The 15838-nt window shown below is 42.8% G+C and overlaps 1 protein-coding gene across 2 annotated transcripts in view; it reads left to right on the forward strand.

Annotated features, from left to right (window-relative positions):
- Nucleotides 1-15838, forward strand: part of LOC147633296 (vacuolar protein sorting-associated protein 35B-like) — a 97179-nt gene that overhangs the window by 51087 nt on the left and 30254 nt on the right. Inside the window, exons 7-10 of one of the 2 annotated variants that reach the window (XM_086806338.1) lie at nt 13454-13543; nt 13773-13895; nt 14004-14078; nt 14164-14223. In XM_086806338.1, coding sequence (XP_086662464.1) covers nt 13454-13543; nt 13773-13895; nt 14004-14078; nt 14164-14223 — 348 coding nt within the window. Of the gene's footprint in view, nt 1-13453; nt 13544-13661; nt 13896-14003; nt 14079-14163; nt 14224-15838 lie in introns of both variants that reach the window. The other variant, XM_086806337.1, reaches the window with a different exon arrangement.

Below are 15838 nucleotides of genomic sequence, written 5' to 3' on the forward strand. Positions count from 1 at the left end.
AGTTTAGTTTGCGTGAGGAAATAACGCAAAGTTTGATGATATGTCCGCACAGTGAAATCAGCCCCAAGCAGATAGTGTTTCCATGTAGGAAGAGCATGAATTACAGCCAACATCTCTTTCTCATAAACTTGTAAATGCTTCTCGGCATTCTGTAATATATGACTCTCATAGGCTATCACATGTTCTTCCTGCATGAGAACTGCCCCAATGCTGTTCCCACATGCATTACATTGAACAACAAAAGCCTTTTGGAGATCCAGTAATACCAATACGAGATCCGAAGTAAGCTTTTATTTAAGCCTTTTAAAGGCTGCAATTTTTCGATCAGCCCATCGAAACGGAGTTCCCTTCTTTGTTAAACCATGAAGGGGCGAAGCAATCTCAGCAAAATACCGTATGTAACGCCTGTAATAAAAACACAATCCCAAAATGCTGCATATATCATGCACGGTCCTCAAATCTGGCCAATTGAGAATTGCTTCCACTTATGAAGGATCCATACGGACTCCATCTTTAGACACGATATGCTCCAATAAGTGTATCTCTTCCGAGAAGAACTCACTCTTCTTGCCATTAATGACCAATCTATGCTTCCGGAGTTCTTCAAACACAATGGCCAAATGCTTCCTATGCTTCTCCTTTGAACGTGAATGCACAATCATATCATCAAAGAATGTGCCCACAAACTCTCTATGAGGCTGGAAAATCCTATCCATCATCCTGTTAAAGGTGGCAGGAGCATTTGTTAAGCCAAAGGACATGACCAAGAACTCATATAGCCCAAAAGTGGTCCGAAATGCTATCTTATGCACATCTTCGGGCCTAATGCGTATCTGATGATACCCGCTTTTCAAGTCTATCCGACTAAAGACTGTGGAGCCTTGTAAGTGGTCCAATATGTCATCGATCCTCGGAATAGGGAATTGATTCTTGATCGTGTTCATGTTTAGTGTCCTGTAGTCAATACATATGTGCCAAGAACCATCTTTCTTTTGTACTAAGAGCACAGGTGAGCAAAAGGGTGATGAGCTAAGCTGAATCAATCCCTTTTTTAACAACTCTTGTACCTAGCTCATAATTTCCTCTTTGTTGGGTTGCACTAACACAGTACGGCGGTCTATTTGGTGGGGTACTCCTTGGAATAAGATCAATAGCGTGATCTTCTGGCCTTTCCGGAGGAAGTTCTCCTGGCAATGACGCGGAAAAACAATCCTGGTACTCACGTAGAAAATCAGTCCTGTCTTTATCTAACATAGACAAATTAGATTTAGACTCATCATCTTTTGCATCCTTTACAAAAACCAAGTACGCGGAAAGATGCTTTTTCATTACTAATGAAATGGCAGAAGCCGATACAATAGGAACAGATTTTCCTTTAAGCTTTACATCGAAAATTCGCTCTTTTCCTCTATGAGTCAAAGTAATCTTCTTGTTATACGTATCCACCACCGCATGTACTCTATGACACCATGGCATACCCAACAAAACATCACACCCATCAAGTGGCATGATATAGAACTCCTCACTGTCCACATAACCTTGCATACGAAGCCTCAGCTTCCCGATAATAGGGGTAACGGGTTCTGCATACCCAAGACAAGCCATATTAGCCTCATACAAAGGCCCCATCTTCTTTGTGCGGATTCCCAATCTGCCAGCCAAATCTGGTGAGATAAAGTTGGCTCTAGCACCTGTGTCAAAGAAAATCAAGGCATTCATATCTCTAACTTTGCCCCATGCCCTGCACATCTCAGTCTCCACACCACCTGGCTGTTCCCCAACAAGATCAGGAACTAACCCTGTAGAAGGCTTGGCTTTCTTAGACTTGGGCTTCCCTTAAGTGTCAGAGTCCTTTTGGGACTTTTGCTTGGGACAATTGAAAGACATATGTCCTTCCTCAGTACAGAAAAAACACTTCTTAGCATCCATCAAAGCCTGTCTCGTCTCAAGAGTTCTCTTGGGCATTAATAACTTCTTATACCGGTTCTCTGCAGGCACTGTTGCATCACGAGAAGCATGCCTTGACTTTTCAGTTTTCTTGCTTGTGCTTTTGCTGCCCCTAAATCCAGATGAGACTCCAGTGAGTAACGCATTTGCCGTCATGGCACTCTCTATCATCTGCGACATATTTGTTACTCGAGTCTTTATGCAATAATCACGCACTTCCTTGGGCAACCCACAACAATACTTCTCAAACTGCACAGACAATGGCACTGCACGATAAGAAGTAACTGGGAGTAAAGCTACCCAAAACTTCTTATTATAATCCTCAAGATTCTCACATTTCGATGCATCCAACTTGTGCCATGCTGTCATTACATCCACCTCAAATGTAGATGTGAGCCACATGGAAGAGAAAACCTGTTTAAACTATACCCAAGTAGATGGTGCTATGCCCTGCAAAAGAAGAGTGGACCACCACTGCAATGCATTGCCCTTGAGAAAAGTCGCTGTGTTTCTCACTTTAGAGGATTTTGTGTAATTTCCACCAGAAAAAGCAGCATCAAACTGCTGTAAAAAGGTAAGTGCCTTGAGCTCGTCTTTGGCCCCACTGAATGTGTCAAATTTCACTCCAGCTCCCCCTTTCTTATAATCCTTCGCCTCACCCATAGGCGTTAGATTATCGTAAGGAAGTGGCCTCACAAGATTGCTACCCCTTGAAACTTCTCACTTTGTGTAAGCTACATATACACATCCACTGCCCCTGCCAACAAACGAGCTTTAAATTGGGTATCATCTTCCTCTTGACCTGGCATGTGTTCTAGCTGCGTTACATCCTCATAACATGCATCTTCTGCAGCCTATTCTCTTGCAAGTACATCCTCAGATTTAGTTCTCTCAGGAGTGGTCTCCTGCTCTTCCTCATCATCATAAAAATAGTCATCTTCTGTGTTTGACATCTTGCTGAAATTTTTGGCAATGGCTTTCCTCGAGACAACCACAAGCTCACCCCCTTAAGAAAGTTGATGATTGTCCCGGCAACGGAACCTTGAAACCGGCCTCTGGTAGAAACCAAAGTGCGGTAGACTAGCAGTCACCCAATCCAATTGTAGTCCAGACAATAAACAAATAAACAGGAGCTAGAGTGCTCCAAAACAAGAAAGAGAACGACACCTGTTGGCCCCAAAGCTTGGCGTCCCTTTCGGTATTTCTTTATTCAATTTCAATGGAAAAGATTCAGATGATTACAACATGGCCATCCATGGCTCGTATGTTTGCAAGTCCAATCTGACAATCCTCAGGACCTCTTAGCATAGAGGTTACACAGCCTTGTGTCCCAAGAACACCACAGTGTTAACTCCTCTAATTTGCTGAGTCTGTACAAGGTTGAGGGAGCAAAGGGCGGATTGCATGCTTTACCATGTCAGCAAACTGTTGGTGCTCCAAGTAGCTTTTGTGAACAATAAGAATTTTTTGCATAGGCAATCTACATGCATACGTATTCATACCAAAATAAAGTCCCAACCAAAGGGGTGCATGATCCGAAAGAGTCATGGAGTGGTCCACCCACATGTCACATGTGAAGTCATCATGCATGTCAACATTTAGCAGGTACCACCGGTCTAATCTCCCTCAATAATGAGAATGCGCATTATGATTGAAAGTATATCCTTTGTCATGAGGTTTGGATAATACCCAGATATCAGAAGCATTGATGCAAGATAGCATATCAGCCCATGAGTTGCGTTCCCTATTCAGCATGCCCGATCTATGCGTCGTGTTATCATCATGATTTGGAGCATTGTTAAAATCTTTGCAAAGGAAAGCATTGCGTAACCATGGATAAGTTGCACTCTCCAACCACAATTGTGCTCTCTGAGCTGAGTTCTAAGGTGCATAGACCGATGCAAATTCATATATTTCCCCATGCAAGAGACATTGAACCGCCATCCATCTTCCACCAGAATGTGTGAAAGCAAGACATGGATTCAGTTCATGTTTGGCCATCATCAAAGTACCAGAATATCCATCACATCCAGCATAAATGTCATAATCTGCAAAATGCCCATGTTTGCCAACAAACATATGTTGATTGTGCTCTTGTAAACACACAATATGCGGCTGTTTTTTATATACATAATGCCAAAAGAGCCTCCATTTTTGAGGATCATAGAGACCGTGGACATTGTATGACATGCATTTAAGAGGTATATACTTGAAGGAAATAAACTGCAGTAGATGTAAGTCAAAAGAGAAAATTATCAGGCATCATGTGCCAGATAATCCATCATATCATAGCCAGGATGACTAGAAACATCCACACCGACAACATTTACAGCACGGAGTGTTGCAGATTGACCTGATGCAACCTCACACTCATCCCATGCTTTTGATAATTGAGGCCTCATGGAAGCACATGCCGATTTCTTTGGGGTTTGCCATCCATCTTGCTGCACCTTGTCTTTCACTTTCTCTTTAGCAGTCTCTTTTATATTTTTCATTGGTGGGGACTGTTGCACAGGAGCACATGCATTCCCTGTTTTGCCTGTGCCCTTTGCATTTATAGACACATCATTAAACACTCTGTTAGATGCAGGCAAATCAGACTGCGGTACTGCCACTGGGGGAGGCTGATGCAACAACAGTGGGCATTTCGCAGACACATGACCAAACTTGTGACATCTGTAGCAGGCACCCGCAAATACACCCCATTTGAGCTCAAAATACTTAGCATCCATGTTTACATTCTCAACCTCTATAGTATCTGTGTACCACAAGATACAAAAGCTGTTGCGACTCCCTCTCCGACGAGGAGAACAAACCACCTTGCCAAGAGAGGCAGCAATGAAAGGGAGATCTTTCCGCATATATTTAGTGAGGTTAACCACCTCCACCCACACCGGACAGCTATGACACATAAGACCCTGATAGTCTTTCGTAGGGGACCACGTTAACACATGCACCATCTGCATGCCAAACATCAAAGGCGATGCCTCGAGTAATACATTCCGATGCTTAGGCTCAGTAAGGAGCACCTCAGAGAATCCCGACACAGCAAAATATATTCCCTCAACCACATGTCCCTGCAATGCAGCTTTAATCCATTTTGCAACATCATCCGTTGATGGCATTTTCCCTGGGAAAAATATAATGACGGCATTCTCTGAGTACTTTTTGACAGGAGAGACAATGGATGGCAAAGCAATCTTGTAAGTGAAGGTCGGTATGGGCTTGTCCCAGCTCATCATGAAGCACATCATAGACATATTGCGCATGAGGGCTGACATGAGGTGCAAGATTCTCGTTGGCATCATCCATAAGTGTAGGGTTGTTGCTCAAAGTAGCAATTTGTCTACGTTTCGGTTCCACAGAAGGGTCGCGTCGAGCATACACTTTATCTGCAGCAACACCATTCGAAGAAGAGGCCATGTCTTCACTGCTAGAAGAAAGGAGGAGACAGTTGAGCTGAAAGCAGGCGCTAGACAGTAGGTGTTCGAAACACAAAATTAACAAAAAAGCAGCGATGACGAGAGGCTAGGAAGGCGAATAGCAAGGGAAGTCGGCCAGCGAGTAGCGAAGGTAGGCGGCAGGTGACAAGTGAAGCTGAGACTCTCTCTCTCTCTCTCTCTCTCTCTCTCTCTCTCTCAGGTGACAAGTGAAGCTGAGACTCTCTCTCTCTCTCACAGAGACACACACACACATTTACACACACTTAGTAACAATTGCACAAGCTACAGGTCGCACAAAAACGCAAATCGCAACAGAGCAGTAGGTTGCGCGCGCGCACACAAGGGCGAAGAGGCGTGTTCACACAATAACCCAATAACTCATCAACGAGTAGCCAGCATGCACGCACACACACGCACGTTCCTGCACGATCGCACACGGCTACGCATAAAAAAAAAACAGAGGTTGCTCGTGTGTTAGAAAAACAGAGGGCGCTCTATAGGAACACCCTTGATCGACACATGCGCATGCGCGCCTGCGCACACACACAGACAAATATGTAGAAAGCCTCTCAAGAAGAACACGAGAAGATGGACAGTTCCAAAGCAAATGAGTCACCGTTTCTCATGCATGATAGAACCTATAACGGTGTGATGAAGCAATGTGTTTCTTGGCCAGTAGTGTACTACCAGGAAGCACCCCAACTAGGCATCTTCACAAGAAGACTCTTTGTTTTAAAGGGAGTTTATTTTTCCAAATGTTATTAAGGCATGTTTTCCACCAACACAATGGTTTAGATGTCTACCAGAGTTGGTTAGCATGCTCAGCAATCCATGGGGGAGGAATAATCAACTTATATGCTTTGGTTGTAGTCAAGTGCACAAATGGAATAGGCTTATAACTAGACATTTGTCTATCTAATTTCCAATCCATCAGCCTGTCTTGTGCATTAAAGAGAGGAACGGATTGTATAGACTGCATTATCCGCATGATCTCTTGCCATGTTGGTCTATGGTGCATGCCCAAATCATATTGATGATTTGCTTGAGGAATGGCGAGAACTTTTCCATTCGCATCTATAACATCCCGTACATATCGAATACCTTTGGTGGATAAAATAAGCCTTTAAAGGTTCCAATAATGCTAGTGGTTCCTCAAAGACTCTGCTTTAGTGTATACTTTCCAAAGCCAAGGAGTTTCCAGTGTCAACATTTCTCCCAGACCAATTCAAGTGTGATAGAATCCATTTCCAATCCTGAATAAGCCTAGTGGAATACGGACAACCAGGTATTTTACCATTAAAAAGTCCAAGAATAATGTCCCAGTGTGTAGGGATCCAGTTGCCAAATGCCAATGTCTCATGATTTGCACATAATGTGGCTAGCAAAATTGCCCATGGTTGTTTTTGTTGCAGAAAATCAACAATCATAGTGGCTTCTCTGGCCAATACATGATAATGTAGGTATATCTCATGTCAAGAGTATGCATTCAATACAAGCAATTTGGATTTTGCGAAGTTTGACATGTAATCCTGCAGCCAGTCCAAAAAGAGACAATGCATCCATAAGTGCTTTCATATCAGCAAGGCTATTTTTAGGAAAAAAGGAGGAATCATCAACATATGCTTGTATGAGAAATTGTGAGCCACCACGCATTGCTAGGCCATGGAGATTACCATCTGCAACCAGCTTGTCCATATACAAGAGCATAGGATGGGTAGCAATTGCATATAACAATGAACTAAGTAAGTGGGCAGCCCTGACATACTGATTTTCCTAGTTTCCAGGGAGTAGAGAGATCTCCTTCCAACATGCATTTTGCTGATCCTTTAGCATACAACTAGTAGATAATATTTCACATCTTTGGTCCAGAACCCGTTTTGTTCATCACTTGTGAAATGTAGTCCCAATGTACCATATCAAAAGCGTTGGCAATATCCACCTGAATGATAATGACATCTTGTTTTGTGTATTTTGGCATATTCAATGCCAATATATGCATTTGCAATGTTGTCATTTATATGCCTTCGTGGTACAAAAACATAATGTGCAGGATGCAATCCTTTATGTAATATGCCTTTAACTCGAGTGACTAGCATTTTTGTGATGAGTTTGTGTATGACAGGCATTAAAGTAATAGGTCGCCAATCAAAAATCATTTCACACAATTGTTTTTTAGGCACAAGCTTGACAAGTCCTTTCTTCCAAGAAGACAGTAGCATCCCTATGTCCCAACAATGATTTATCATGGAAAGGATAGTGCCTTTCATAAGATCCCAGAATGTATGGAAAAATTTTTGTACACACACACACTTACTTTTTTTTTTTGGTAAAACTAGTTAAAATTGCATTATATCATGAATGTACAAAAGGGTTTGGCATCAGGAGGATGTCTAAACCCTAGAACTTAAAAACAGCAGTAAAAAAGTTCTATGCAAGAGCAGGGCAGTGCTCAAGAAAAGAGCCTATGCCCTATCCATCAGAAACAGTAAAAGAAAAGCTGAACACAAGAAACATCCAAATCTCCCTCATGCACGGCATCATATAAGGACTGCCGCAACGAGGCTCGGAAGAACTCATAAGGGTGCTGAAGGGGTGAATTCAGATATGTATGATTTCGCTGTAGCCAGAGGGTCCATAAGGCCCAGTATCTGATCCAATGGAAGAAAAGAGAATACTGTGACAAAGAAGCTGATAAGGTGCCAAACATCCAGAAAAACTTGTAGAACCTGTGTGCAGGAAATTTGAGAGATAAAAAATAGGAGATCTTGTCCAGAAGGATTCTGGAATATGAACAAGACCACAATAAATGCGGAACACTCTCAGTAGTATGATGACATCTTGGACAAATAGGAGAGGCAATCCTTCTTTGAGCCAATTTCACTCCCACTGGAAAAATACCGACAATGCATCTCCAGAGAAAGAGTCTCTGTTTCAATGGCATTTTCAACTTCCATATCAATGTCAGTTTTGCTTTCCACCAAGCTAAAGACTTATCCAGATGCCAAAGAGAATTAGCATGCTGAGCAATCCATGGAGGAGGTAATATCAATCGATAAGCCTGTATAGAAGTCAATAGATGCAAAGATTGAGAGGATAATCTTGAGCCTGAAGACTGAAGATGCCAATCTTGAAGCCTGTCTGTTACATGCAATGTTGGAATCGGAATGAAAGGGTGTAAGAGATCTGCAATAGCTTTCCATATAGATCTATGATGCATCCCAAGATTGTATTGTTGGCAAGCTGCCGGAAAAGAAAGAATTTGCCCTGTAGTATCCACTACGTCATCAATGAACCGGATGCCCAATTTCATAAGATTGTAAGCTCTGATTGGTTGTTGTACAGCAAGGGGAGAGTAAAAAACAGCACTCCAATTTATGCTTTCCATTCGAAGCGAGGAAGCTATAGAAGCAGGATGGGGAGACCATTTGATGCGGGAGAGCACTTTCTTCCAATCCTGAATAAAGGAAGTAGAAAATGGACAACCAGGGATTTTACCTTGAAATTTGCCAAGCACTACTTCCGATGGATCAACCAACCAGCGACCATAAGCATTTGTGCGCATCCGACCACACAGAATTGCCAACATGATAGACCAAGGCTGTTCTTGTTGAAAAAAGGTTTTGAGCATAGTGATCTTTCTTGCCAGCACATGAAATTTGATGTTTATAATATTCAAACCACCATGCATTTTTGGCGAGCAAAGCAGGTCCATTTTGAGCAACCTTAAAGCTTTTTTATGAAGCTTAGTTTTCCAAAAAATCTCCATGGCTTGAGACATAAAAGAAGAAAGATCTCGAGATGACCAATGTAATAGAGGAAGGTAGAATTGGACATAAGCCAGAACAATGGACTGAACAATTCGAAGCCGTACATGTAATGGCCAAGTGGAGATCTTCCAATATTCTAATTTGTCCTTAATTTTGTTTAGCACCCAAGATATTTGTTGCTTATTTCTGATTTTCCAGCCAATGGGATAGCCCAAGTGTCTTACTATGCTTTCCGGATAAATAATCTGGCCGGGCCACAGGATAGCATGCCAATCACAATGCTTGAGAGGTAAGAGTTTTGATTTCTGGAAATTAATTTTTAAACCAGCTGCCAACCCAAAATCTGAAAGAGTATCCATCAATAGACGAAGCTCCAAAGGATTGTTCTTTGGCATGAAGAATGAATCATTTGCATAAGCCTGTGCAATGAAAGGCCGTGAACCAGAAATCTGAAGCCCCTCTAACTGTCTAGTATCAACCAGATGATCCATGTAAAGAAGCAAAGGATGCGAAGCAATAGCATAGAACAGAGTACTGAGAGGGCATCCCTGTCGAACTGATCGTTCTAGAGTCCAAGACTCAGACAAATGTTTCCCTATAAAGCATTGAGCAGTGGAATCTGAGTAAAGCCAATATATGACATTAACTAGCTTTGGCCCAAAACCAAGTTTAGACATGATTTGAGAAACATAATCCCACTGCACCGTATCAAATGCCTTTGCCACATCCACCTGCATGACCAAGACATCTTGAGCAGAGTATTTTGCATATTCCATTGCAATGAGAGTATTGGAGATATTATCATGTATATGCCTTCTTGGAACAAAACCATATTGCCTGGGATGAAGTCCATCATGAAGGATATCCTTTATCCGGTGTACCAGCATTTTAGCAATAAGTTTATATATAACAGGCATCAAAGTGATAGGCCTCCAGTCATCCATTGTTTCACACAGAGGTTTTTTGGGCAGAAGCTTAACCAGACCATGCTTCCAAGCTGAGGGAAGATGTTGATGCTGCCAGGCTACATTAACGAGCTTCAAGATTGGACCCTTCAATTCAGCCCAGAAGGCTACAAAAAATTCAACTGTCAAACCATCCCAACCTGGGGATTTATGTTTACCCAAATGCTTGAGGGCTTCATCCAATTCTGTATCCGAAAAGGACATTTCCAGCATTGAAGCTTTTTGCAAAGAAACAATAGGAGAAACAAGCTCAATAAATCTGCTCCGAGCCAATGCAGCCTGAGATGTAGAAGAAGATGGTAGAGAAAAAAGAAGCCGAAAATGATCCAGACATTGTTTTTCTAGCTGAGATAAAGTCTGGGTCCAAAGACCATCCGATTTCCTGACTCTCATGATAGATTGACTTTGTCTATACGTGTGTAAATTTCGAAAGAAAGATTTCGAGGAGCAGCTCTTATCCAGCATAGGTTTAACTCTAGCCCTTGTCTGCCATTTGGAAAGCTTGCGTTTATCATTAGCATCAATTATGGAAGAAGCACAAGACAATGAATTCTGTTCAGAAGCAGAAAGAGACCTTTGATGGCTAATCTGTACCAAGGACTGCTTGTATGATTTTGCCCACTGGATATGCTGTCTGGTTTCTGCCATGTACCATCTTCCATATTCCTTAATGACATTTTGAATACGATGTACAAAGGAGTTCCAAGCAAAATCCAGATCCTCCTGAGCATGAGCTAACAATGGCTTACAAGCCAATCTGATCATTTGCTGGAATTTTTCATGAGAAAGATATAATTGATTAACCTGCAAGTGTCTGACTAAAGAGAGCTGAATGTCGTCCAGAGGCATACCAAAAGAAAGGTTGAGCCAAAGTGGAGTATGATCAGATAGTTGTTGAGAATAATCAGTCCACATTTGACATGTATAATCATCATATTGCTGAGCATGAATAAGATACCATCTATCAAGCCTGGCCCAATATTCTGTAAAAGCATTATGATGATATGTGAATCCCAAAACCGAAGGGCGAGTTGCTGTCCATAAATCTGCAGTATGAAGAGAAGAAGTTATATGTTCCCATCGTTGGATTTCAGAGGGAATCATATGGGATTTATGTGTGGTATTGTCCTTCCAGTGAGGGGAATTATTAAAATCACCACAAAGTAGAGCATTTGAAGACCAAGGATATTGGTTAATGGAGTCCCACATTTGAGCTCTGGAAGCTGAAATTTGAGAGGCATACAAGGAGCCTATTTCAAAAATCTCTCCATTGATCATGCATTGGATAATCATCCATCGGCCACAAGGATCATTAAATGCTACACAGGGCTGCAGATCATGTCTGGCTAAAATGCACAGCCCAGAGAATTGTCCAGATCCTGCATAAAATATATCATAGCCTGAAAAGAACCCATGCTAGCCAGCAAAAGAATGCTGATTATGCTCTTGCAGACACACAACATCAGGATGAGTATTGTTTATATAATGCCGTAGGAGTCTCCATTTGTGCTGATTGCAGAAGCCCTGTATATTATAAGAAAAACATTTAAGAGAAGTACGCATGAAAATATGTACAAGAGATGAGCAGTCCTCAAAGAGAAAGGGAGGCATCAAGCCTCTGCCATTGCCACAGGGTCTTGCTGACCCTCAAAATCCAATTCCCTGACTAAATCATCTTCTTCACAAAGTGGAATACCCTTCTTAACTGCATTGACCCATGCTTTTGAGATGGGGCTGTCCGAAGAGGTAGAAGGTTGACCAGGAGATGGAGCTGAAGCATCCCAATTGCGAGATTGGAGAGGTCTTTGTTTGAGAGGCACCGTCTTCTTTGCATTCTGCCAACCCTCGTGAGAAGATGAATTATTTTCCACTAGCTTGCTTTTTCCTTTATCCTTATTTTGGGCTAAATTGGCTTGGTTCCCTGTAGGAAGTGAAGGCTTTGCTCCTTTAGCTTCAATCTTTTCCACATAAGTCCTTTGACCTCCTTTATTAGATGGCGGAGGAATGGCAGCTGGGGGAGGCGGATGAAGGATTGAGGGACACTCCGAAGCTAGATGCCTGAACTTGTGACAAGAGAAACAAGCTCCAGCAAAAATGCCCCATTTCAAAGTGAAATATTTCTTTCCCAAATTAACACCCTCAATCTCAACTGCAATAGAAGAGGGGGTTGGTCTATCATTATCCCATAAAATGCAAAAACGATTTTTGTTACCTGTGGGACGAGGGGGACAAATCACTTGTCCCAATGTCATCGCTAACTTCTAAGCCTGGAAGCTCTGTTCTCATGTAATCTGGGAAATCAACGACTTGAACCCATACAGGGCAGTGATGTTTGATGAGATTCTGATAATCCTTATTAGGAGACCAGGGCATGACGTGCACCATTTGACGACCAAAAAATAAAGGGGACATTTCTAGCATCTTTTGTTTTGTCAATGCATCCAAGAGATGAACTTCATAAAATCCTCTGGAGGCAAAATAGACTCCTTCTACATAGCATCCACCTAGGAGAGAATTCACCCATTGTCCCACATCATTAGCCGAGGGTATTTTACCTGGAAAAAAGATGATGACTGCAGTTTGAGAGAGCTTCTTCAGAGGATGCACAAGAGAAGGCAACTTCATCTTGTAAGTGAGTTCCGGAGCAGGTAGTATCCATTCTCTTCTACTTTGTTGAAAATCCTCATTCAACATGTCAAACACATAGGAAGCATCTTCAGATGAAGGAGCTATGGGGGGCAGAGATTCCCTTGATTGTCTTTTAGGTTCAGGAGAAAGAGCTCTCTTGACATAATACTTGCTTGATTCTGCCATCGGGACTATTCGATTCAGCAGGAAGACACAGATCAGGAAAAAAAGGGGGGACAGCACTATTGGAATGCAATCTTACAAGGAGAGGAAAAACAGAGACCTGAAGCGACTTATACAGAAGGGAAAAAATAGACCTGTAGCGAGGCACAGCACACACGCACACACACACACACACACACACACTCCTATACACGCACACAGGTCGTGGAAGAGATGAAGAAGAGCAGATTGGCGATGAGAAAAAAGAGCATCTGGGTAGCCTCAGAAGGTCGCATAGATTACTGCAAGGCCGACACAGTGTAGGCCACAGGGCCGATACAGTCCTGGGACAAGCACCTCACCACACGTGCTCTCACACGAGCAGGCGAGCCAGTCGAGGGAGCAGGCGAGCAAGTCGACAACACACACACACACACACACACACACACACACACACGAGTGCGCGCACGCACGCATGCACACGTGCTGATACACACATGGATAAATGGTAGGTATTCATCTTGTAGCTTATTTCTTTCAGGTGGGCAAAAATCTACATGTACTGAGTCAATTGGAAGGTGTTGACCTTGACATGTATAGAGATGTAGTCCTTCCTCGTGTTTTGGAGCAGGTAAATTAATAATGTGAACCCTTCTTAACCAAATATGCTTTATATTTTTGGAGTTTCTAGCTAATGACGAGGCAAGTTTGCATCATTGAAGACTGATCAGCAGGATTTTTTTTTTCAGGTAGTCAACTGCAAGGATGAGCTTGCCCAGTATTACCTCATGGATTGCATTATTCAGGTCTTTACCATCTACAAACATTGGAAGACTGATCACCTTGATTTTGTTTTTCAGGTAGTCAACTGCAAGGATGAGCTTGCCCAATATTACCTCATGGATTGCATTATTCAGGTCTTTCCTGATGAGTACCATCTACAAACATTGGAAACCCTTCTTGATGCTTGCTCTCAGCTTCAGGTACATGACAGGCTTCTGTCTTTAGGATTTCGGGGTGTGTAATTATCTTTTTCTTTTCACCTCAAAAATAAGTAAAATAAATATGATTGTTATCTTTGGGTGATGCAGGCAACAGTAGATGTCAAAACAGTTATGTCACAACTGATGGAGAGGCTTTCGTCTTATGCTGCGTCTACACCTCAGGTGGGATTAAATTGTGAACTATTTCTCAAAACATACCAGAGTCTTAACAGCTCAACATTTAAGTTTGTAAATTGGAATGCTGCAGACACTTTCTGACTTTTTGCTAGTGGAAGCGTTCTCAAAACTCAGTGATGCTATAGTAAAGGTACCTTTTGCTGCTTTTATCTAGTCAATGGATAAACATTCAGCAATTTTAAAGATGTTATATTGTACGAGCCAAGGGAAACCTCTTGCATGACATTGTTTTGCTATACAAGCTGGGAGCATGGATTTTTTGGCTGTTTCTTGCCATGGCTGTATCTCTATGTTGTCATGGTTATGCTTTAGCCCCCAACAAAATGACAACCTAAGAATAAGCAATGAATATTGGCCAAAAGTAAACGATTATTAAATGTTGCCTTACATCATGAGGGCATGTAATGTTTTGCCTTTAGTGTGGGTTTGTGTCAAGCTACATGAGAATGCAGGGCTAGGCATATGGTCACAATATGATTGTTACATGTATCTGCGGGAAACCTATTTTTACTGGGGAAGCAGTCTGCCCTGCTTTTCTGGGATAGATGCATGCAAAGTGAGGCTTGAAAATTTTGGGGAAAAATAACTTTCACAACAGAGTACGTTCGTGAGATAAAGCAGTCTTTGTGCTGTTCTTTATTTTTTTCTGGGAGAGATCCTTCAATTAATTATAGAAAAACAGCCACGAAGGGCTAAATACAAACTCGCCTCATTTAAGGGCGGGAATCTAATGATCATAAGGGGAAGAGACGCTTCTCCTCCGGCTGGTTGCTCTGTGAGGAGAAGGCTATCTCATGGGGGGGGGGGTGGGGGCGAACAACCACACAGGTGGTCTGTAATGCCAAATGGGGTCACCGCGCCTCTCTATGAGGAATGGGCCAGGCCACCAAAGTCTCAAGAAAGCTTCCCGCTGCTTCTGCGGTTGTTAGAACCTCCCTGTAGCTTCCCCCACTGACCACGGAGTGTGTGAATGATATCAAGCCATATGCTCTTGATGGTCTCAGCTGGCAGAGTGTGGGTACCCTTGATAGCCTCGCTGCATCTAGCACGCCAAATGTGCCAGGCTGCTATGCTACTGCAAATCTTCCATCTCTCGCATGAGCTTGGCCACTAGTCGCTTATAGGTGGGGCTGTGACTGGTACTGCTGCAATACAATGGTGAGAGACTTGAAGGCCTAGTCCTTCCCCATCCCACTCCAGCCTCTGTGGCCCAAGTGAGTGCCCCATGTAATGATCCGGGTCGGTGTCCTGTCCATAGCAAAGATGCGGAGAATCCGTTGCCAAATCTGCTGAGCCTTTAGGCAATCCCAAAGGCAATGTCTTTGAGACTCCTGGGGGTAGCCACATCTCGGGCAAGCTGTTGGTTGACCTCCAACTGCCAGCCAAGTACTGATCACCAAATTCTTATGTGCCATCAACCAAAGAAAGAGGCTGATCTTTCTAGGCCGAAAGCTGTCCCACAATCTCTTCTAGAAATCTTAAAGGAAACGTTGTGAGAGGCCTTGAGATTGCCAATGTGCTGCTGGTGCCGGTGTGCTGTCTATCTTAGGCATCTGGATCCTGCGGCCTAGCCGTGCAGTATATGCAAAGAAGGGGGCATGAGGGTCTCCTCCTGATCCATTGAATCATGCCAAGTCCACTCTCCTGGGTCCCACTGAAGGCGTCGGCACTCCCATATCCTTAGCCGCCATAATCTCTCCTTGGTCACTGTTGGATCAATGTGCCATTCTTGTGCTCGAAAACCA

The sequence above is a fragment of the Cibotium barometz genome, chromosome 12 (genome assembly GCF_041138505.1).
Source record: "Cibotium barometz isolate CiBa-2024 chromosome 12, ASM4113850v1, whole genome shotgun sequence".
Taxonomy (NCBI): Eukaryota; Viridiplantae; Streptophyta; class Polypodiopsida; order Cyatheales; family Cibotiaceae; genus Cibotium; species Cibotium barometz.